At 42.3% G+C, this 24,655-nt stretch overlaps 2 protein-coding genes across 4 annotated transcripts; one reads left to right on the forward strand and one right to left on the reverse strand.

Annotated features, from left to right (window-relative positions):
* The first annotated feature begins 1,444 nt into the window (after positions 1-1,444).
* cxxc5b (CXXC finger protein 5b) lies at positions 1,445-4,166 on the forward strand. Of its 2 annotated transcripts, none has more exons than XM_014993162.2 (2): positions 1,445-1,704; positions 2,622-4,166. In XM_014993162.2, exon 2 carries the CDS (start codon positions 2,803-2,805, stop codon positions 3,682-3,684), a length of 882 nt encoding a protein of 293 aa, XP_014848648.2. In that variant the 5' UTR covers positions 1,445-1,704; positions 2,622-2,802; the 3' UTR covers positions 3,685-4,166. The 2 variants fall into 2 exon arrangements, with proteins under 2 accessions (XP_014848648.2, XP_014848649.2); XM_014993163.2 differs by lacking the exon at positions 1,445-1,704 and adding an exon at positions 1,727-1,847.
* A 7,439-nt stretch (positions 4,167-11,605) lies between these two features.
* Positions 11,606-24,541, reverse strand: LOC106921452 (uncharacterized). Of its 2 annotated transcripts, XM_088009782.1 has the most exons (7): positions 24,421-24,541; positions 23,623-23,692; positions 20,653-21,004; positions 17,523-17,637; positions 17,211-17,322; positions 16,902-17,112; positions 11,606-14,342 (listed from the first exon to the last, which is right to left on the reverse strand). In XM_088009782.1, exons 1-7 carry the CDS (start codon positions 24,495-24,497, stop codon positions 14,179-14,181), a joined length of 1,101 nt encoding a protein of 366 aa, XP_087865908.1. In that variant the 5' UTR covers positions 24,498-24,541; the 3' UTR covers positions 11,606-14,178. The 2 variants fall into 2 exon arrangements, with proteins under 2 accessions (XP_087865908.1, XP_014848650.2); XM_014993164.2 differs by lacking the exons at positions 23,623-23,692; positions 24,421-24,541 and adding an exon at positions 23,453-23,600.
* Between the last annotated feature and the right edge of the window lie 114 nt (positions 24,542-24,655).

A 24,655-nucleotide genomic window follows, 5' to 3' on the forward strand; every position in this document is an offset into this window, starting at 1 on the left:
TTATCTTTTCTGTAATTACAAAGAAGGGGAGACCCCACAGAAGCCCCGTTTCAGTCAAAAACAACTGAATTTTTGTTGCTCTTATTACATAATTTGCATCCTGGTATCAAATGGAATTACCTGGTTTAACGTACTCGAACATATTAATAATTTGTTGTTGTTTAACTTAAAAAAAAAAGTCTTGCATATTTTTAAGCTACATACTAAATACTCTCAACTTATTGTGTCATTTTAAATGAGTCATACTGATGGAATTTGAAAAAAAAAACTGTAAATGAGAGTTCTAGTGCTCTTGGGCTCCCCCTGTTGGTTGGAGGCCTGATTAGTTTGCCTTTACCTTGGGGCCGCTCTTACAACTGCAAAAGCATCGGCTCTCGGAAGAAACTGCACATAATAAATTTATTAGGAATAAATTTAGGTTAATAAAATTTGCATTGATTAGTAACAATGCTGTTACCAATGTGTAATGTTGCAGATATAAGTAGATAATAATAAAAATAATAATAAATATGAACAAAAGAGTCGTCATTAAAAACCCAGTTCTATTCATATGTAAAAATATATAATTTTTACTTTTACAGCTAAAAACAAATCAAAATATTACAGTAATGATCACCCAGAGTAAAATTTAAAAACTGACCAACATTGTCCATTTTGTATGAATAATACACTTTAGGTTTTAAAATCTATGACTAATCGGTTTGTGAGGATTCTGGCCCTCCTGCTGGTTTGGAGGTCCTAAGCAAGCTGTTTATTTCGCTTATGCCTTAGGCTGGCTCCATTTGCAAGTGAACAAATAACACTAGACTTCTGTTATTAATAAAGCTAAAGAAGGCCAGAATTTGAATAGAACACTGTAGATGTTAAATGAGCCTGATGATCATCAGAAAAATAATTATAACCTATTACATTTTTTAACAGTAATAAATACAAAATATTAAAGAAATGTTTCTAGATAACTTAGAGTTTGCTTTTAACGATCAATTTCACAGATTTAATTGTGTCAATGAAAAATGTGTAACTAGATAAAGGGGCTCACGTGTGGCCCCCTGCTGGTGTGGAGGCCCTAAGCAGCTGCTTCGTTTGCTTTTGCCTTGGTTCTGCTTGGAGTAAGCTGCACCCTGCAACAGTTCAATGCTATCTTAATAACTAAAATTTAATTTACTTATTTATTTAATTTTACATTAATCAAAACTTTATATTGTGTTTTTATTCGCATGGAGAGAGAAACCATGTGGAAATCCATTGTGCTTTTTAATAATGACAATGATAAGTCTAAGTGTTGTATTCTATTAATGACAAAATGACCATTTAAATACAAAATAACAATAGTAATAATGATAATAATACTGGGCACAAAAGCCGGTGTTTAATTATGTCTATGCAAGACGGTGTAAAAAGTGATCCTGAGCTGAGTGGAGCCGATGGGTGTATTTGGGTTTAATCGTCGTCGTCAGCTGGACTGCTCCTGAGGACATCACGGGGTCGCTCTGACCACACGAGCCTCGGTCGGCTGCAGAGTCCACTTCGCATTTTGAGCGACGCCCCCAAATTCCGTGCAGAGTGTTTGCAGACCCTCCGGGACGGAGAGGTGGAGGAGGAATCGGCAGCTCCGCCGTCCACATACGCTATACGATCGGCTCGACATTAGTTCATGACTTCATCATATATTTGACAGGAGAGGCCGGGGACCGCGTTGGGAAGGTAAAGTGACGCGTTTTTTTCATCGCACTTCCTGTTGATTTGGCCGTTTTGTCGCCCGATTTCCTCTCCCTTCCTGCGCGCAGCGCCGTGTCGCAGCGACCACTCGGACTGTGGTCAGCTCGCCTTGGCGTCGGTCCTCTTAGGTAACCTCATTCACGCTAAAGTGATCGATTACGTCTCCCGATCGACCCGTCGAAAGGGCACGAACTCATACTTTGTAATAACATACACGATCCGCGTTTAGTCGGCGGTGTTGTGGGGTTTTTTTCCCCCCTCCCGCACACACACACACACACACACACACACACACACACAAACGTGGACACGGAATATAGCCTGGTCTTTTTTTATCCACAGCACCCGCATCGTTGCGCACCTCGCTACTCGTCGTCGATACCAGACAAAAGACAGCCTGTTTTTCTTTACGGTCCCTTATTTGGTGCTTCTCGGCTCCGTTTAAGCTCTGGCTGGCACACATAACAGCAGTCGTCAAAATGTATTTGAAAAGCGCGCTCCACATTTGACCTGCGCATATGCGCATATCTTTGCATATTGTTGTCGCTCTGTTATTGATTGCATTGATATACCGTGAAATTCTTAAAGGGATACTGCCTCCTGTATGCGGAAATCCGTTGCAAGGCATGCACTGTCTCTCTCTCTCCCTCTCTCTTTCCCTCTCGCACACACACTCACACGGATCCTTGCTTCTGGTTTTGTAGCAGTTTTACTTCCACGGCTTTATACATATGTCTTGTGTTTTAACTCTTGCTGTCGGCCCGATAATTCCCCGACACGGCTGAGTCGTTCTGCTAGGGGAAAATACAGATCCCGTCTTCCCTGTTTACTCTCTTTCTGTATCTGTCTCCCCAGCATTTCTATTCTTAACCTTCCTGTCTTCATCCCCTATTCATTTCCAGCTCTCCAGGACTCTGAAGCCGCTGCAGAGAATGGGAATAGGGACACAGGCCAAGGCTTGCCATTTTGGCTGAAGTAACAGCAGGACAGTTGTCAGCTCCGCATCAGCTTCAGTCCCCTTCTCCCACGCACACAAAAACACAAGGGCAAACCGCCCCCCCCCCCACACACCCAGCCACTGCCATGTCCACTGCCGTAGACATCGCTGGCCCTTCCTCCCCGGATCAGGCCCACAGCAGTGCTAAAATCCCCAATGAGCCCCTGAGACCGAGCCTTAAGCGCTCCAACCACCCCTACAGCCTCTCCCATTACATCTCTACCCCTTCCCCTGCTGTGGACGTCAAAGGCCTGATCCAGCCATCCCCGGCACAGGAGCAGCGTCCCACCCAGCCCAGTAAGCCCCGCCGGGCCCCCTCCTGGCCTGACATGTGGGAGTCGCCCAGCGGGCTCCACCTGGCCCATGCCGCAGAGCTGCTGATGCGTGCCGGACTGCTGGCTCTCACCCCCGCCACCACGGAGCAGGCCAGCCTGGGCGCGCAGAGCAGCCAGCCAGCTAAGAAAGAGGCTAAGGGCGGAAAAGGAGATGGCGAGGGAGGCGGGTCTGGGCCGGAGGAGGACGAAGAGGACTCCTCTGGATGCAGCACTGACTTCCAACCCTTCCTCGGCGCCTGGTTCCCCTTCAGCCCAGCTCTGTTCCCACTGGCAGGCTTTCAGATGGGGGGAGGCCACTGGAGGAGCACGGCCGTGGGAGCGGAGGGCATAGAGGGGCTGGTAGCTGAGGGCTATTCCCCCGGCTCGCTGGGCGGGGGCGGCGGAGGGCGAAGGAAGAGGAAGAGGTGCGGGGAGTGCGTGCCCTGCCGACGTCAGACGAACTGCGAACAGTGCAGCAGCTGCCGCAACCGCAAGAGGGGACACCAGATCTGTAAATACAGGAAGTGCGAGGAGCTGAAGAGGAAGCCCGGGGGTCCTGGGTTCGACAGCAGGGTGTCCGGGTTTGATTTAAGGGGGTCCGATTTTACTTTGGGTCTGGCACAGGAGAGAAGCAACGGGGCCCTGGACGGATAGTAGCTCCTGCGTTGGCAGAGGCCGGTCGGATGATTGTTGGGAGCTGTAGTTTACGGGACACCACAATAACATGCTCGGACTGCGGTACAAAGCTCCGTTTAAGAATGTCCACACCTGTTTCCATCCTTTCTTTTGACAATCAGTGAATATGGGAGAGGAGAAAAAAAAAGAAGGATACCAATGTGCGTCAATATTTAGATGACAACAAAAATGCCTGTACATAAGACTGTAAATATCTGGAAAACATTATGTCCTTTTTTTACATTGCTTTCCAGTTTGGATGTACCGTGCTTCAGCATAAAGACGGAGCCAAAATGATTTTTTTTTTGTTGTTTCTATGGAGGAGTTTCTTGCTTCTGTTGTTCTGACGTCACTGCATCAGTAAGAAATGAATGAGTTCAGCCTTGGCTAAGTTATTTCCTGTGCTACTTGTACTGTATAGCTCTGTTTGCCCTTTTGAAATAAAAGAAGTTTGCCATGTGCTACTTGTGTATGAGGTTTGTGCCGCTCCTGTATGCCTGGGTTCATTTCTAATTGACTGTTTGGAGCCATGTTTGAGTTTGCTCTTGCACATGGGCGATACCGTGTTGGTTCAGTTGTTTACGTCACCTCTTGAAGACCACTTCTGGTGTCATTGCTGACCCTTTGAAGACCCGTTAGGTTTATTGGGACCAAAGGTCAGTCCAAGTGCAACAGACATTAGTTTTGGGGTTTGGGTTAGGGCTCAAATGTGTACCAAGATTTCGGTTATGGCTGTCATTAGTTAGTCTGGCACAAAATGGGAGTTACTGATGCAAATGGAAGTCAATATAATTTCCTGTTATGGTTAGAAATACAAACTAGTGCAAGTGTATACGGGTATGTTACCTTGTTTGAACCTATTCTGGTATGATCACCTGCCATTTCAAGCCCCTATGAAATGGAAGCTTGGTCTTAAATGGGTGAAGCATCTCTTTTAGGGTTAGGCGTTGTTAAGGCAAAGGTTATGACTAAGGGTTGGGCTTGGCACAAATATGGTTACTGAATTAAATGGAAGTCAATACAATTTCCGTATATGGTTAGAAATACAATATTCAGGTGTTACCTTGTTTGAACCTTTTCGTGTACAGCTAGCTGTCTTCTTAAGACAATGTGGACCAAGGCCTGGTGTTAGTGGGGTGACGTGTGTCTTTTTGGGTTAGGGTTAGGCCTCGGGGTTGTGCTCGGGTTAGGCACAAATGGGGTTTCAGGAACGAATCGAAGTCAACACAATGTTCTAATAAGACTAGGAACACAAACTTGTGTGTATGTGTGTGTTTGAGGTGGTGTGGATTATGAGTCACCTAATGGTGTGGCTGAGAGCCTTATCGCAACCCCACAGACGCGCGCGCGCACACACACACACACAAACACACCTACACGCCGCTTTGGCACGTCCGCACGCTTGGGGTAAACCTGACATGAACACACAATCACAACACCACCCTATTTCTCCCTCTCCACGTTCTTCTTCTTGTCTTTTTTTTTTTACAAGTACGCATCACATCCAGACGCACAGATTTTTAAAAGCTAAAAAAAAAAAAAAAAAAAAAAAAAAAAAACCACAGCCAGCTGGACCGAGGCTACAGGGAGGCGCTTTTCTTCTTCTTCTTCTTCTTCTTTTTTTCCCCCCTCTCTCCTCGCTGCCGTAACGATGGCTGATGTGATAAGACCTTCTTCCTCGGCGCCACACTCCAGGGGACCGCAGGGAAGACGTAACCATGGCAACGGCCGGCCCGAGGTGTCACGCTATAATTGGGCCACGGCTGCACTTCCTGTGAGCCTTCAGTCAGGGGATCGCAGAGGGACCGCGCGCGCGTATCAATGTGTGCGTGCGTGCATCTGTGTGTGTGTGTGCGTGTTTTGTCAGGCACAGAGAGAGAGAGAGAGAGAGAGCGAGAGAGAGAAAGCGCTGCACGCCAGCCAACGCAGGACACTGCCAACTCATGGAGAAAAAGCAGCGAGCTCCAACATCACGCTATTACAACGCTCCCACTGAATGAGAAACACAGTCTTTTAGTTTGAGCCCACAGTGTAGTGTTTCTTCATCTCCCAGACAAAAGGGGAATTTCAAATTCTTGGATCTGCAGCCCCCCCACCACACACACACACACACACACACACACACACACACACACACACACACACATATACACACCTCCCCTTCTCTCTTCAGTGCCTTTTCTAGTGATTTGAAGCTTAATCCCCCCCCCCCCTCCCGCCAACCTACCGCCACCCTCCCTGGTCTTGACACACACATGCGCACACACACTCGCGCAGACACACACACACCGGAAATCTGTGTCACCCGCTGCCCAGCAGGTCCAGTGACTCCCTGAACGCCTGCAGTCTGGCTCCACTGGCCTGCAAGATGGCAGGAGAGGAGGAGGAGGAGGAGGAGGGGGCAGGATAGAGGAGAGGAGGAAGGGGGAGGGTTCAGAGAGAGAGTTAGTGGGGGAGAGGAGGGGGTGGAAAGCGGATCTGGGATGGGGGGGTGGGAGGAGGGGGCGCAGGGGGGTATGGTGAAGGGCAGATAGAGCGGAGGGGTGGTAGGTTGGTTGGTTGGTGTTGGGGGTGGAGGGGGTTGTAGGGGTCAGGGTAAGAGAGTGGCTGAAACATGGGGGAGAGAAAAAAAGATGAAAAGCAGGCCACAGGGGGAGAGAAAGAGAGAGAGGGGACACACGGGGAGGAGGACGGGGGGAGACGGACAGCAGGGGATGAAGATAACGCGGGCCCAAACAAAGAGACGGGGGTGGGGGGGGGGGGGATGAGCGCGAGATCCGGGCCGGAACGCGGAGATGCCGGGGTAACGATAGACGGAGCGTCCGGAGCTCCGGTGTGCGCCGTCACAAAAACCCCCGTGGAGCTTACATATGTTAGCAGCACTCTGGAGGGGTAAAACTCTTCTCTCTCTCTCTCTCTCTCTCTCTCTCTCTCTCTCTCTCTCTCTCTCTCTCTCTCTCTCTCTCTGTCTCTCTCGCTCTCTTTCACACACACTGCAGTGGAGCAACCTGCCAGCCCCAAGGCAACCTGCACTGCTGCTGGGCGGACCCTCACTCAGGAGCCAGTCCTTTGAAATGTTGGCCACAGCAGTTCACTGAGACACTGTGTCTCATTGTGAACGTGTGTGTGTGTGTGTGTGTGTGTGTGTGTGTGTTTTCTCCTCCTCTGGTTGTATTCTCACTGCCTCACGGCAGCCGGCCTCTTCCGTCCGTTTGTGTGTTGTTGTTTTTTTCGGTTTTATTCTTCGAGCTAACTCCCAACACACACAATGGCCTTCTTACATCCCTGCGAAAAAAAAAAAAGCTCTTGCTCATCTGCCCCTCAGGTGATATTTTGGTGACACAGAGGTCAAAGGGGGTCTCTTGACCTTTGACACTTAAATCTGTTAAAGGTGGATACAGAATAAGCTGAAATCTCGGACAACACTGGGTTTGTCTTGTTTGGCTGCTTTCCGTAGCAGAAAAAAAGGGAGATAAACGTAAAAAAAAAAAAAAAAAGCGAGGGAGAGAGAGACGCATTTATTCTTGGTGATGATGGGTACGCAGAAATCTGTTAATCTTTAGCCCGCTGCTCATTTTTTTAAAAAGGCACGACGGTTCCAGGAAGTTAAAGCAAAGCGATAACACCTGCTGGCTGCAGGGATGTTTCATCATGGCTTGTCTGGAAGTCACCTCATGATGTTGAGCTGACGTTTTCCCCTGCGTTACTAAGCAGGAACACTCTTTCACTACAAGCAGGAACACTCTTTCACTACGCATTTCAACAACAGTTTGACCCTGGCGAGGTGTTTAACGTTACATTTTAATAAATTAATCTGCTATAGGTATATTTTTACCAATAATCTTCAACTGTTGATCTAAATTAGCTGAGAAATATGTTGCTAGCATTAAATTACATTGAGAATCTTAATCTTAAAACAAATTGTAGATAAAAACAAAAAGTTAATACTTAATTAGTTGTCTAATGAAACCCTTAAGTCAGAATGCAAATATAATGTCAGCAAGTATATGTCAGCTCTTGGAAGCTAGCACAGTGTTAGCATGCTAACAGGTAACTGGCATCGCATACAGTCTCAAGCTGTGATGTAAGACATGAGATGTGATGTGTTGTGTGTTGTTGGCCAGCAGCAAAAGAAAAGTTAAGGAGAATCTAAATATGTGAAAATAATAAATCATATGTATTTTTTATTCTCAATTCAATTTACAAAATAATACTTTCCTCTTTTGAGTTTAATTTTGAAGCCAAAGTTAAATTGTAAAAAAATTACAAAAAAATAGGTATTTAAGACAAAACTGAGCTCATTAACAGAATGCTAACTTGCTGCATTCAGCAGGTTAGCTAGCTGTCAAGTCATGTTTGCTAGCCATGTTAGCATGCTAACTGTTGCTAATTAGCACAACAGACAAACTTAACATGGGACTCGAACTTAAAGCTAACTTCAGCAGTGTCATTAATTTACACCAGTTGAATGTAATCTACAAAAATCATAACATTTTCTATTTCTGCAAAGTAATTAGATTTTTTATCTCTTTTTAAGATGTTTATTGAAGGGCCTGCATCCCACAATTGCCAAAAGTCTATGAATTCTTACAAGATTAATTTAGGTGAAGTTGTTTAATGATGGAGCTCATTTTTTGACTAAATACAATTAAAAATCCTGGATTGACAGCAAGTCAAAACATTTCCCCCGTTATTAAAGACGTGCCAGAATAGACAGATTTCTACCTTGTTCAGTAAACAAGTCCAAAGTCCAGTTAATTAATAACATTGCCTGAAATAATGAGCTCCTAACTGCAGCATAGTGTCTGCATTAAAATCTTGCGATCCTAATAACATGGTTTCAATGACCGAGTTCAGCAGTTAAAGTAAAACGACAAGGACAAATTTGCACTATTTCCTCAACTGAGTTTTTTTGTTTTTACCCTCTTTTTAAGTCACTTAAGATGTTAAACGACATTTGAATAAATTATTCTGCAACCTGGGACCATTCAGTCACCTAATGGCTGATTACTAGTGATTTAATCTCCCTTTGTTGGCATGCTTTTCAAAGCTGCTGCCAGTTTCTGCTCTGCCGACTCTCTCTCTGTCTGTTTAACCCTCATTCGGTTCCCACAACAACTGTCACAGCCGAGACACTCTCAAGGCCAATTACCGTGACTGGCTATATCATATTTGAATGAGGCAATTTCAGTTCAAATCTTTCACTCAACCGTTTATGGAATTTGCTCTTTAAAAAGCTGCATAAATGTCTTTATTAATCACTTATTGAAGAAGAGGAATATGCTGGGCTAAGTGAGGACATTTCCCTAAATGTGACTTAAAAAGTAGCTTTGCTAATCCTAAGTTATTATATTGTGTTACAAAGCATCCCTTACTCTTACGTGACAAAGATTTTTGTTAGATTAACACAAAGCAGTGGATAACTGTCAAGTGAATGTAAAATAAAACGTTTATGTTTTTTTTTTTCCAAAAGAAAAATCTCAAAAGTGTGGTGTGCATTTGTATTCAGCCTTCTTTGTCCCAACGGTGAAAATGAAAGAATCTACCATTTATTTTTCCATTGAACATTCAAAACAAAACAAAACAGCGCACATGTCCATGAATACATCATTCACCTGGTGAAACACGGTGGTGGCAGCATCATGCTGTGGGGATGCTCTTCTTCAGCAAGGATAGGGATGCTGGAGGTGATCAATGTAGCTAAGGTAACCCAAGAGGAAAGCCTGTTAGGGACCGCAAAAGAGTTGGGACAGGAGCGTAGGTTTGTCTTCTAGCATGCTAACGACTCTTGACGTTAGTAGAGCTAACGTCACAATAGGATACTTTAGATCTAAAATTAATGAAAAAAGAGATGTGATCCTAGATGTGCAAAGCTGATGACACAATCCTCCACAGACTTGAGTCAGTAATATTATGTAAAAAAAAAAGAATGTCAGAAAGCCTGTGTCATTTTCCTTTCACTTTGTGTTTGTCCTTTAAACCGAATCTGAGTGTAAAACAGTGATGTTTGTGGTTGTAATGTGACAGAATGTTTTGTTTTTTTTAAAATAAATTTTTCACAGTATTATAACATAAATGATGAACTTGCTCATAACATTAAATACTTTGTAATGACCACTCTTCTCTCCAACGTTACTTGTAGTTCCCCGACGTGATGTCAACACGACCTCAGCTACCTGCTAACCCCAGCTAGCATCCATGGACCCGAACCACCTACAGTGGGCTGACTGCATTACAAGAAGTCGATAACGGGTACTTTCTGAGAGAACAAAGATGAAGCGACTTCTACAATGCTTTGCTGGGAAACCCAACACTGTCCTACTATATATAGCGGGGCTTTTCACACTGTGTGCATGACTGCTTGTGTTAAGTCACATGATTCAAGATATATGGGTGGATAGACACGCTCTCTCTCACACACACACACACACACACACACACACACACACACACACACACACGCACACGGGATGATGGCGTGGAGGAGGTGAGGGAATGCGGTGAGGTTTATTGAGTTGAGTGTGACGTTTTTCTTCCCGTGACCAGACTCTCATTTGCTCTGTCTCCCCAAGCGTCTCGGCCTCTGTCTCAGCCCAAACCACATGCTAATCAGCTCTCCGCGCCGTCCGTTTGATCTCCACCAGGCGCTTTTCTGATGCATCCCGCTGAATAGATAATCACTGTGCAAATCACTGATAAAACTCAACTTCGTTGCTGTCAAATCTATCTAAAAATATAAATCTAAGAAGGAAAAAACGCACAGCATAAATTCAACGTTTTATAATTTGTTCTTTTTTTTTCCACCTAGACAACAGATGCTGGAGGTGATCAATGTAGCTAAGGTAACCCAAGAGGAAAGCCTGTTAGGGACCGCAAAAGAGTTGGGACAGGAGCGTAGGTTTGTCTTCTAGCATGCTAACGACTCTTGACGTTAGTAGAGCTAACGTCACAATAGGATACTTTAGATCTAAAATTAATGAAAAAAGAGATGTGATCCTAGATGTGCAAAGCTGATGACACAATCCTCCACAGACTTGAGTCAGTAATATTATGTAAAAAAAAAAGAATGTCAGAAAGCCTGTGTCATTTTCCTTTCACTTTGTGTTTGTCCTTTAAACCGAATCTGAGTGTAAAACAGTGATGTTTGTGGTTGTAATGTGACAGAATGTTTTGTTTTTTTTAAAATAAATTTTTCACAGTATTATAACATAAATGATGAACTTGCTCATAACATTAAATACTTTGTAATGACCACTCTTCTCTCCAACGTTACTTGTAGTTCCCCGACGTGATGTCAACACGACCTCAGCTACCTGCTAACCCCAGCTAGCATCCATGGACCCGAACCACCTACAGTGGGCTGACTGCATTACAAGAAGTCGATAACGGGTACTTTCTGAGAGAACAAAGATGAAGCGACTTCTACAATGCTTTGCTGGGAAACCCAACACTGTCCTACTATATATAGCGGGGCTTTTCACACTGTGTGCATGACTGCTTGTGTTAAGTCACATGATTCAAGATATATGGGTGGATAGACACGCTCTCTCTCACACACACACACACACACACACACACACACACACACACACACACGCACACGGGATGATGGCGTGGAGGAGGTGAGGGAATGCGGTGAGGTTTATTGAGTTGAGTGTGACGTTTTTCTTCCCGTGACCAGACTCTCATTTGCTCTGTCTCCCCAAGCGTCTCGGCCTCTGTCTCAGCCCAAACCACATGCTAATCAGCTCTCCGCGCCGTCCGTTTGATCTCCACCAGGCGCTTTTCTGATGCATCCCGCTGAATAGATAATCACTGTGCAAATCACTGATAAAACTCAACTTCGTTGCTGTCAAATCTATCTAAAAATATAAATCTAAGAAGGAAAAAACGCACAGCATAAATTCAACGTTTTATAATTTGTTCTTTTTTTTTCCACCTAGACAACAGATAAATAGTATAAATGCTTACATTTGGGTATAATACAAAAAAAAGAAAAGAAACAGTCAGCAGAGTCAGCATGAGCAGGGATTCAATTGGTGACCAAGTAAAGTGAACACATGACCCACAAGTTAGGTAGTAACTACATCTCAAACAAACCATAAAATACTAAGACTCTTGCTTCTGTTCTGTGTGGCTTCATGTTTTTCACAGCTTCTAATATCTGATGGACTATGGCGGTGTCCACCCTCAGGGTTCTGTTGGACTCTGTACAGAATTTACTAAACATGTTATGACAAAAATTACAACAAGAAGCAATTTTTTTCTTGGATGATAGGAATTAAATTTTCCATTTTTAAAAATGTAAAATAAACAGAACTGTAGCTTCACCCTTTGGAACACCTGTTCTACCACCCCCAATTAGTTTTTTTTTTTAAATCTGACTACAAATTTTGAGGTTTCAGATAATTATAGTTTGTACGTGAAATCGTGAGCTCTCTGGGGCACCCTACTGGCTCGGAGGTGTCATGTCTTGCGCTCGCACCAGCACGTGATTATAGATGTCTGACTCACAGCTGTATGACAGGTGGGTGTTCAGGATTAAAACAAAACGTTGCACCTTAATACATAGAGACTAGAGTTTCTTATAAGACAAAAATCCTTCTCAGTGGATGACAACAAGCAGGTATCATGAGCTTAAAGATTCAACAAGTTTTAATGCAAACAGGTTTGCTTCTCTTTCTGAGCTCCTTTTTATTACCCCAGCACAACTGTCTCTTTGTTAATGATGCTGACGATTTAAACTGTGCTTGTGGTTGCCACACCTGAGACAGTCACTGAAAATAGCCCAAGAATTCAAGAAGATGTGGAAGAGATCTCATCAGGCAGCACAAGCTTCAGGCCATCCTAGTGCAAAATATGTAAGTTTCGTCTTGTTTCACATATAGGCATCTTCAGGCATGTATTCCAGTCTATAAAGTCAACTTCATTGTGTAAGGTTTGTCCTGTTTTGACAATGCTAACATGCCTTTGTGCCTCCCAAAGTATCACTTAGCCGCCGTTTAATGCTAGCGTTAGCATGCTAACATATGACGATGGCTGAGCAAAATATGTAGGGTTCCTCTTGTTTGAGATATAGGCATCCTCGGGCATGTATTCCAATCGATAATGTCCACTTTATTGTGGTAATTTTGTATAGTTTTAACCATTCTCACATGATTTTGTGCTTCCCAGGCCTTCTGTATCATTTAGCTAACACTTAATACTAGCGTTAGCATGCTAACACTTCCAGAAAATCGCATTTTCCGTCATAGCTTGCTTACGTGTTGATTGGCTCACTAAACGACACAAGGTGCAAATTTAAAGCAGTAATATTTATTTGGAAACGTCAATATCTAAAGTGCTCCTGAAAATTTCCCCACTGAGCAAATTCAGAGAAATGGACATCCTATTGAAAGTTTTTTCTTCCTTTTTTTTTTTTTAAGACCTTTTCTCTAAAAGTAAAATGTGGTTGAAAAGTTAAAGTTGAAACTTGTTACACATAAAGACGTCTATAATTTAATAATGTGGTTGAAAAGATGTTTAGAGTTGATCAATTGGGCCAACGTATTGACATATTTTCTGGGCTAAATTCAGAAATTGACAGAGTAGCCAAACTCGTGTTGGGAGAGTTAGAAGATAGTGAGATTTAAGACAGTTTCTTGCTAACCTTGTATTAAACAACTTCCCTTGTGGTTGAGTGGCAGCTCAAACGTGAACCATTAAGCCATTTGCGATAGAGTATGAAATATGAATCAGCAAAGAGGCGTTGCTGTCCAGAAACTGCTCAGTGGTTTTGTTCTAACACTTGGACGAGTTCTTGAGCAATTTATCTGGAGCCTCAAGGGCTCCTGACGAGCAGGTCAGTGCTTGTCAGTGAACGAGTGCAAGGGAGCGTTCCCATGTGAATGTTGAGATGTGTAATTAAATTGTCTAAAATCCCTTTAAGGATAAAGGTACAAGAAGTCCGTTTCACTGAGTCCATTTGTTTTATTTCATTCCCAGGATCTGCTGAAAAGAAAGAAAGTCCAGAGCTCATATGAACATGGATGAATATTTGTGACTGATTTACGCTTTTCGGTTTCCAACTTCACCCGAGGTCATCCCAGTATAAAACCACTGTGTTTTTCCATTCAGCAGTGTGTTTGTGTCTGCGTCCTGCGGACATGTCCTCCCTCAGTGTCTGCATCGAGATCAGACTCTGCGAAAATGTAAGAGTCTGAATTTCAGTTTCCCCCATTAAGTACACAGTCTCGCTCCCCTCCACAGACGCTTCTCCATCTGCAGGTGGAAATTTTAAATTGGGTCTTGGAAAAGTTCAAAAAAGGACATTTGTCCTTTTTTTTTTTTTTTTTAACTTTTTTTTTGCAGTGTATTTATCCCCCTCTCGGGTCCTCAAGCAGGAGTACAAATGAGCTGCGGCGTTTGCGTCAGCTCCCACTCCTCAGGGGTCGGGTGTGTTGACGTACGGCAGGGTGGAGACACGGCGGCTTCTTAATGGACCAGCGCCGTGCTGCTTTTCTGTAGATGAGCCGGTTTGACAGGAATGGGGGGTTTTTTGCAGGCGGGTGGTTTGCTGCAGGCATCGTCCGCAAACGCCTTCTTGAGATCAGCCACGCGACCTTCATTTTCTGACGTATCTCTGCGCCACCGAGTTTCTGAAGGGGAAAAAAAAAAGAGGGAGAAAGATCAGAAGAGTTACAGGAATTATTCCTCTGTTGGTTTTAACTAAGAAATTTCAGTTACGGTAGATGAGGAAGAACTGAGCAGAATAGTCATAACCTTGGTAGAGTTCGAATTTCAACAAACCTCAATGTTTTCATAGGGTCTTTATGCAATGGGCCAACATAAAGTGGTGTATAATTGTAAAGAGGAAGAAAATGATGTATGGTTTTCTATATTTTTAGCAAATAAAAATCAGCAAAGGGTGGCAAGTCTTTGTGTTTAAGGTGCCCATTCTTTTTGATAAAATAACTCAAACTCAAACTGACTGGCACAACTTTCAAGTCTTGCATCTGAATTTCATTTGGATTTTGGTCTAGACTTTAATTTGATATTCTACTGTAACTTTGGCTATATGTTTAGGGTCCTGTTGGAAGGTGAACCGTCACTCCAGGGTCAATACTTTTGTAGCCTCTAAGCCAAAGACTGGTATATCCATTGACGTCCACACCTTAATCGTCTGTAGCCTCATTAGCTTAAGCCTGATTGCAACCAGCCCCTTGTTCTATGCTTTGCTTCGTAAAGAGCATATGTGATATTGAATATTGAGAAACATCGCTTCCTGGAGCCGTGGCCTCTGTTAAAGTTTTAAATGTTACCTAATCGCTAATGTTTGGTCAGGACGTATATAATGCGCCAGTTTGATGCTATGAAGCTAACCAGAAATTGCCTGCCCTATAAACAATCCTCCTCTGAAATCCAAATGAGGCGGCTGTTTGTGTTAATTCAATATTTTGAAGTGTGACCAACACCGACTGAACAGCATTGTTCACTTCCTCCGCTGTCATTGCTAAAACTACAAGCAGACTACAGTTTAGTAGTCGGCACAGAAAATTGATGTCATTGTTCACAACTTAAATATCTGCTCACTGATTGGACCAGTAGAAAAACTACAGGAAGAATCCAAATAAATGGGAAAAAGTTCAGATGGGCACTGAAGGAAGATTTGCGTGAGAAGGCAATGACCAGGCAGCTTTGGCTGTCAATCAGGTTCCATATTGCCCTTCTAATGGGCTCTTTGCACCTCAGCTTCCGCGTTCGGGGTAAAGCGGCTCGATTGTTTCCGATCCAATACAAATATCATTTACATTAGGTGCTTGCAGTGCTTGGCCAAGGTTTGTACATCGATCCGAAGCCCCAACAAGTCAGCTGGAGAAAGGTTTTAAGATGTTCGCCTCGTTATACATTCACTGACACAAAGGTGAGTTTTACTTAAACTTTGTGGCTAACATTAACGTTAGCTTATGCTAGTAGGCAATATTCTCGGACATTGTTCTTGTAAAATGTGCTATTTAAGTATCTAAACATTCTAATGGACAATGTATTTATCTTATTTTCAAGTATATTATGTGTGTTTATTGTCGTTAGTGTCACAGACTAACGGGGTTCGGTTACGGTTCGGGCTTTTTACTTCCGAAGCCTGACGAAGCACAACAAGCCTCATAGCTTGACAGTAGCGCAGCTCTGGTGTCAGAGATCTGGTTCAGCTGTTCAGGTTCAAAGTTGCTGCTTTTAGAAAAATATGACCGTGTTGCTTCATGTCTCCGTGTTATTTCGTTTTATTACCTTTGCATGTTTCTTGTGAAGAGCTCAGATAGGACGGTGTTTACAGCAGGATGTACAGGCGGATCAGTTGCTCGGCTGTCTGGCTCTGGTCTGCTCTCTCGTTCCCATAAACTCTTTCAGGCTGAATATAGAAGTGATTCCATGGAAATAACTCAGGGAGGCTCCTTTATTTACCATCCGTATCCCTGGTAGTTTTAGGCTGATCCGGAGTGAAGTGAAGCTGCAAACTTTGCTGTGCGGCGTTAGCTGGTAGCGACAGATATTTACAAGCCATCTTCTTAATTCAGGATCGCTTGGAAATTAACGAAAACTTTAAAAGCCCATTATATTAGGAAGACAACGATGTTAATAGTATTGTTTTTTTTGCATCTGAAATACGACTTAGTCTTTTCTACCAGTCATGGTAACTCGAAGCGGAAAAAAGTGAGCCGCATTAGCTCCTGGAGATGTGACGTCAACGCCTTAGGTGCAAAGAGCCCATGACCTAATTATTTGATATGACTGTGATAACACTGAGACTCCTGTTGTAATGGGTTTCTTCTAGGGTTGACCTGTATTTAAATCAATGAATGTCTCACTGTTGGAATGGTGTGTTCAGTATGATGTGAAAGTTAGAATTTCGTTTAACCTGAGCACCTCCTTTCATATTGTTTGAGTGACTAGTGGCACTCTTCCTACATATAACTTTAGATTTCATTTTGCAGTGTTTTCGTCCACACACATTCACTGTATATTGTGGCAACTTTATATGGTTGTTTTGTCAACAGATTCTCCCACCTGAGCACTGGATCTTTCTAGTGACAAGCTATTTGGCAATGGGATACCTTGAAGTTTGTAGCTACAAATGTGAAGATGTTCAAGAGGTATGGACACTTCAGCGAGGCGCTGCATATTTCAGCTCCTACAGGCATGAATTATCCTTCTCTCACCTCCGTCCTGTGGAGTGACTCTCTTTGGTTCTGACTGGTGGCTTCGTAGGAACAGGCTTCTACGAAAATGCGGCCTGTAGACGAGGTTCAGCTCAATAACGTTCTCCGAGCTGCTGCAGCTGTCGTCGTCGGGGTCCTTCGGGTCCTCATCAGTGCTGCAGTCCGCCACCTCCTCCTCAGATGACTGGTTGATTGGTGAACCTGGATCCTCCTGCGTGTGATTGAGGATATGCTGATCAGAATCCAACGCGTTGGCCGTTTTTGTATAACCCACCTCCCACATACAAACTCGCAGGGAGGGGGACTCACATTAACATCTGTGAGAGGGAGCTTGGCGTCGTCTTTGATGCTGAGCTGCTGGGCATCACTTCCTGGCAGCAGGTCCGCCGTCTGGATGCAGTTCCTGTTATCACTGAGGAGTCTGTAAGAGAAAGATATCCATTGTTGTTTCTGCAGACCTCCCAGCTCACAGATAAATATTTTGACCTCACATAGCAAAACGGGTAATATTACAACTGTTGGCTTAGAATCACATTATTTTAGAAAGAAATTTCTTTTGTTATTTTACATTTTTACTGTCCTATGCATTCATAGATGATTGGGAGAGTTTTCTATTTCTACCTGTTCATGTGGTTCTGCAGAACCTTGGAGGACCTAAATTCATCCACCTCTCCGATTATAGTCACGCTCACATCGCCGTCCCTACTGAGGAGCCAGCTCACTTGTTTACTGGAAGCTAGAAACAAAGAGACAAACAAAAATTTAAAAAGTGGTTCATTTATTTTTCTACACCCCAAAATTGAAGACACTCAGCAAGATTCTGCCTGAAGCAGACCTCTTAATAGCTGATTTCAGCCAGCAGGTGGTGCTGTCGCACAAGGATAAATTCAGTGAAACCGACTATGACAATACATTGTTTGGTCATCCTGGTGGTGTTACATATTTAGGTTTATTATTCTTTGTGTTAATTGCCAGTTTTCTAATATAAAATGTAATGCACAACAAAATTGAACCTGTGGTAGTAAAAAAATAACAGCACACGGTGTTTCTTGAAGGCCTTTTTAAATAAATGTTTCACAGCTATTTTAAGTAAATAAAACATACGTTACAATTTCCTTTTAAAAACTTTATAAACATCTCAGTCACACCCTGGAGAAACAACGTCCAATTTTTCCCTTATCGTGACGCAGTGTTTAAAAATAAGCCACCCGTCACAATGAGCGATAGCCCAGGTGTTTTCCATGACTCTCCGGATGAAGACGAAACAACCTGCCGTGACGTCACAGACGGGGGCGTGGCTACAGAAATTCAAACCCAGAACGTGGCGCTGCGCCGTCTGCCAACCGAAACGCGGTTTAAAAGGCCACATAGAGCGATATGTTATCATCAGGGACACATAAGTGACGGTCACATGAGCTCTGAACGCAGATTTCCAACAAAGGAGGCCGTGTTTCTCTCACCGCCGCGCAAAGGGAGCATTGTGTGACGTCACTACAGGCATAAATCTGCGTGTAAACACATCTCCATGTGGGCAGCTGCGTCATGTTACTCAGTTGTATCAGTCGGATAGGAGAGGCCTTTTCCACTGCCTTTGTTACTATCAGCAGGAAAAATGGAACAGGACCAAGAATTAAGAAAAAATAAAGAAATTACAAGAATAAACTTGTATAAGAATGAGAAGTTGTACAAGAATAAAGTTATAGCATTATCAGAATAATGTTGTATTGTGAAAATTTAGTCACAATATTATGATTTTATATTGGCAATACTACCAGAAAAAAAGAGAAAAAGGTTAAAATTATACTACTTTAAAACTCAAATTAAAAAAGTTAGTATTATTTGATAGTATTTCCAGAATAAAGTCGCAATGTTGTGACTTTAATCTTGTAATAACTTATTCTGGTAATACTACAACTTTGTTCTCGTATTATTTCAACTTTATATTCAAACGACTTCTGACTACTGTGATTTCATACTCATACAAGTTTATTCTTGTAGTTTTGAATTTATTCTTGTATTATTTAGTCTTTATTCTCGTACGACTTCTCGAAATATTTTTACGTTATCCTCAAAATATTCTGACTTTATTCTTGTATTTATTTTCCTGACAGTTAGGTATTTTCATTCAATACCTAGCGGAGAGATTGTATCCAGAGTAATCTCAAACCTGTCAATAATCTCATCTCAAACAACAGCACACCTCTGAAAGGACACCAAACCCACAGTCAGACACGGCGGTGGCATCATCATGACCTGAGACGCAACCATTAACAGCTCTAAAGATCAGTTTGGATCCCAATTTAACAAATATCTAGTAAAAAGCAAAAGATGGAGGGACATTTTTATTCTCCCCCTGCAAATTCATAACATAAAATACATTTTTGGACTTGTTGAAGTAAAGGTCAGGATTAAAGTTAATTTAAAATAATCTGAGGGATGGTGGACAAGGGGGTGTCATCGCAACATGATTTATCTGGAGAATTTCTTCTGGGTAGAGAATACAACCAACTGCAACAAAGGAAGATTGAACACTGAAATCGAGCAGAATTTTGTCTTTCAGTTAAATTGTATGGGATAAATTCACCCATTAAATGTGATAAAAGTTTTTAAATTATTTATCATGGTTACATTTTTTTAAAACACAAAAACATGGATTTTTTTTACAGCGACCTAAACGCCTTTTAGAATCTGTATATTTAGTGACAGGAATAGGTTTAACAGTGTCGTAGTGTGACATTTATAAGCCTAAATGAACCCGTTGAAGCCCATCAGTAAAGACGTGTAAGTGGAGCATATCTTCTGCAATGCTAACACACACACACACACACACACACACACACACACACACACACACACACACACACACACACACACACACACACACACACATACTCTCCTCTCAGGTGACATGGCAGAGATTGGGTAAACAAAGATGGTAACTTGATATGTGGTCTAAAGCGTGGTGACTCCCGAAACCACAGGGTTTACTCAATCTTCTTCAGCTTTCAGCCCACACAGCTTTCAGTTACACACACACACACACACACACACACACACACACACACACACACACACACACACTGTAAGTACACTCCCTTTGTGCAGCTGAACTAGTTAAGATGACAGCGTCTTTGTAAGATAGATCAGCACTTCTAATGAAGGAGGGCTGGGTTTAATGACTAAAACACAGGCTGAAAAAACCCAAACACTTAATTTGATTGGTAACCTTAGAGACACAACTCCTGCTTCATTACTTATGCACACTTTGAGTTTAGAAGATTACAGAATTAATTATTTGTAAAACAGCCTACAAGTGTCGTCTTCACAACATACCTATAGATTGTTTGTTGCACCCAAATATTATAAATAATAGATAGTTGGAGAAATTATAAAAACTATTATAAAAATTATTTAACCTTTCATTAAAACTACAACTATCATGCATGTCAAAGTGTTTCAGTCTGGTGTCAAGATAAGCAGACGTGGGGTCTATGAAGTGCCTGATCTAAATTAAACAGTTGCTTTCCTGAGTTTAAGTGAAAGAGAACCATCTGTTGCTTTAAATTAGCGCCAACTTCTTCAAAGGTCTCAAAAAAACACCCAGCAAAAAATGTTGCTCCACCTGTTAATGCCTCATTCTTTTTGTATTACTGACAATAACTCTTGCTCAGTATAGTTTACTGGAATTAAATTATGAGCTCTCCCCCTGCCAGTCTAACAGGTACGACATAAGGAGTGTTGCGCTCCATACCTTTCTTGGGCTTCGTGTTCCTGTTGGTCCTTCCTTCTCTCTCTTCCTTCTCCTCGCGCACTCTCCAGCGCCGTACCTGCTCCTCTCTCATCTTCAGAAACAGGACCCTCTTTTGCTCCTCACTGAGGGCCTCCAGCACCTCGGGGTCCACCCACATCTCCTTGAGGATCTGAGCCAGCATCTCGACTCTCTGTCCGTCCCGCAGTCGCTTCTTCCTGAGTCGAGTTCCCTCGGATCGGGGAAGGAAAAGGAGGAGGAGGAAGAAGCGGTCTCCTTCGTCAGTTGTGTTTCTCTGGACGTGGAGGTCTGGAGTATCCGGATCAGTTTTGGCCTTCAAGACTTGTTGCCTTTGCTGTGAATGTTGGAGAGACAGAGAGATTAGATCGGCTGCATTGTTCAGTCCCTCTCCATTCAATTGTGTTTTGGCTGGCAGGTCACAATGGGACCCAAGCAAATAATGTCCCCTCTGCCACACAAGTAAATGTGTGTGTGTGTGTGTAGCAGGGAATGCTGCTGGGTTTCTAAACACTGAAAGGCAAACAGGGGCAGGTTCAGTATGTCAACACACTCACAGGGTGGGGTGCTAATGACTCCACATTATCTGTGAGTAACAGACACTGAGACAAGAACCCTGTTCAATAATTCATTTCAACAGACATGCTTGTTTTTTTTGTTTTTTTTGTTTGCACCTTATCGACCCACGTGACGCCGGCGCTCTCTTCCAGTCAGGAAGTCCACAAGTTGAAAAAAAAAACCAGGAATTGCCCCTGACCTCTCTCTTGCTCTGTGTGTGTGTGTGTGTGTATGTGTGTGTGTCAATAAAGGCAGTCTTGGTCTTGCAAGCATTTTTGAAAAATACCCGACCAAACAGCCAATAGGGTTCGAGTCTGTGGTAACTATTAACCAATCTACACCTGTGGAGGAGGCTGGGGGCAATATAGTTTCATAGTAAGAAAAAAAAAATCAAAGATGAAAAAACTGAGAGCTTACAATGAATTTGCACATTTGTTTAAATGGGCAAAAAGTATTTATCTTTTTTTTAAATATAGTTGAATTTTTTTCTGTGTAGAAACTCTCCATTTTCTGTGTCTGAAAGTCTTCAGAGTTGATAAAGTCAATTTGCCTCTTTAATAGTTTATATTCATATTTTGCACACACACTTTTGCAGTTTCATCGCTTTCTGCTTCCATTTTATCCCCATAAACAAATCATTTCAAGCCCCTATACTAAAACCAATCCACATCAGGTAGCTATGCATTTTTTTTCTTTTTATGAATTGCGGCAATAAATAGTCATAAAAGTCTCCCAGTCTAACACATAATTAAATTTATTATACATCCTTTTCAGTAAACTTTGCATTACACCCCGTTCCCATTGATTATGGCTCCGATCCTGGGTTGGCCCCTGTTAACTCTCATGAAATATGAGAGATTACGATCAAACCGAAACATGCCACTTCCTGCTGGTAAATGCTATTTACTGGAGTCATATAATCATATTTCTTAACAGCAGACTAGAGGTCGAATGCAGGAAGGCGATCGTAAATCACTGGTTGTCAAAGCCAATCCAGATCTATTAACATGAACGTGGTCGGTGAGAAACGTCCCACTGCAGAAAGGTGTTGGCTATGAAACAATAAAAGCTATTAAAATGATACATTTTCCAACTGTTTACAGCATTTCTGTGCACTGCCACCCAGCTGGCTTATACATTTTACTCAATCATTACAATAAAATAAATATTTTAACCATATATATGTCTGTAAAAGTCTGCACAACATAGTCAAAATAGAAATTAGTAAACATATAGCATTTAAACAGCTGTAATAATTCAATTATTCTAGCAACAGAAGGAATACACTGCAAAAACACAAAATCTTACCAACTATTTTCGGACTAGTTTCTAGTGCAAATATCTTAGTACACTTTAAATAAGACTAAACTATCTTGCAAGTAATTTTTCAACAAGATATAGGAGCTTGTTTTAAACAAATAATTCATGAAAATTAAAGGAAATGCACTCATTTTAAGTTAAATAATCAGCTAGTGGAACAAGACATTTTTCCAGTATTATAAGTTAAAATGTCTTATTCCACTGGCTGACTTGTTTCACATGTAGCTAGCACTTTTTCCACTAATATTAATGAATTACTGACTTATAACGAGCTCCGATGTCTCGCTAAAAAGTTACTTGTAAGTTAGTTGTCTTATTTAAGACCATGCTAGACTAAAATCAGCTGGTATGATTTTGTGTTTTTGCAGTGTAATTGCTGCTTCAAAGAAAAGCAATCAGATCGCTTTGAAGTTTCATGTAAAATGTTATTTATATCATTCCACTCCATGCCTAATCTCTAAGAGCACTAAAACTGCATTATTTATGACCAAGACAATTTAAGGCTGCCTGATTTTAAAAGCTTGAAAGCAAAAACCCGTTTTTGTATTTCGATTGACTTAAATTTGTCATTTAAGCTAAAACATCCACCTGTGGCTCAGCGCTCACATGCTAATTAGTGCAGGAGTTTCTTTTTCTTTTTTCTCCTGCCTCTCTGGCTTGGAGGGGACAGAAAAAGAAAGCCGGGGGAGAAGAAGGGAAGGAGGGAGGAAAAGAGGGAGGCAAGTGTGCCCTGCATACAGAGGGGATAAACTTTGAAAAGTCCCTCAGTCTGAGCTAACAGTGGCCGTTTGAGAGCGGCGGAGAGGCGCGCGAGGCGAGCGGTAAATGAGCTGGGACGGACCGTGGAGCCGCCATGACACAACAAAAGAGACCCGGCTGAGAAAGAGAGGAGGGAGAGCGGACTTACTCAGTGTCTGCCAGCCGGTGGCATCTCCTCGCTCCGCTCTGATTCCCGGTGCCTCTGCGGGTTGGGATAGATGGGTGTGTGTGACGTGAAAGAGCACGCCTCTCTCTCTGAGTGTGTGTGAAAAGCTGAGGTATGAAAGCTGAAGTTTTCTGGGCTGCATTTGTACTCACCGGGAGTGGGACGGACTGGCAGTCATCTTTTCTCCCTCCTCTTTCCTTCTCGCATCTCCAGCTAACGTCGCTGCAATGTTAACGAGTAACTAGTTACATTTACTCAATTACTTGAGTAACTTTTTAGAAAAGTGCACTTTTATGAGTAATTTTTTACTACCTTTATTATCCTTTTTACTTTTGACTTGAGTAAATTCATAATGAAGAGTCACTATTCTTATTTGAGTAAAATTTGTTTGAGTTTGTTTTCACTAAAAATTCCCCAGACACAGACCTGCAGTTTTTGTTAGTTTCATAAGTTTTATATTTAAAAACAGTTATTTGGAATAATGTTTTTTTTTGTCATTTTGTAAGTATTTTTATTTTGACCCCTTAAAATACAAACATTTCTACATAATTTATATTTTGGTGTGTCTAATTATGTAATTTTTAAATATTAAGTGACTCTTGAGCAGCCTTTTTATTAAATACTTTCATTTTCTAACCTGAGTAACTTGGACGGCTACATTTTACTTTTACCTTCAGTAAAAATATGTTGAAGTTGTGCTACTCTTACTTGAGTACAATTTTTGGATACTCTACTCAACTCTGACTGTTGCACAGATAAAAGATAATAAAATATAAGGAGATAAAATGATCTAATTGGCATATGACCAGCAATAAAACGCTTGTGTGTTTTATTGCTTCTAATATTTCCATGTGTCATCATCCACACAGGGTCAGTAACTTTTCTCCCTGTAGAATCAGAGCAGAATCTCTTCTTATTATTTCAAATCTGATCAAATCTCCAACACTCACTTTTCTTTGATTTCCTTCGTTGTCTTCCCTGAGGGAAATCCTGCCAGAGTCAAAAACCGCCGATTACAACAACACATGCGCAGGAAGGAAGCACGGCTGCCTGTCCTTTGGGATTTCTTCCTGTCAACAGGTTGTTGACACAGTTCTGATACCGGTGACCATTGTTTTGGGTTTGCTCTGCTGCTGCCAGATCTGACAAGCCAAAGTGGATGGCGTGAATATCGGTCGCATACCT

Source organism: Poecilia mexicana, unplaced genomic scaffold (genome assembly GCF_051168715.1).
Source record: "Poecilia mexicana isolate PSO_F unplaced genomic scaffold, ASM5116871v1 scaffold_10, whole genome shotgun sequence".
NCBI classification, from domain to species: Eukaryota; Metazoa; Chordata; class Actinopteri; order Cyprinodontiformes; family Poeciliidae; genus Poecilia; species Poecilia mexicana.

Excerpts from the sequence above, each read along its gene's own strand:
- cxxc5b (XM_014993162.2), top strand. The coding sequence starts at position 2,803 with ATGTCCACTGCCGTAGACATCGCTGGCCCTTCCTCCCCGGATCAGGCC.
- LOC106921452 (XM_088009782.1), bottom strand. The coding sequence starts at position 24,497 with ATGTGTTGTTGTAATCGGCGGTTTTTGACTCTGGCAGGATTTCCCTCA. Across the intron at positions 21,005-23,622 it reads GCCAGTCCGTCCCACTCCCG|CAAAGGCAACAAGTCTTGAA; the intron begins GTGAGTACAAAT and ends CAACATTCACAG. Across the intron at positions 14,343-16,901 it reads AGTCACTCCACAGGACGGAG|AAACTCGGTGGCGCAGAGAT; the intron begins GTGAGAGAAGGA and ends TTTCCCCTTCAG.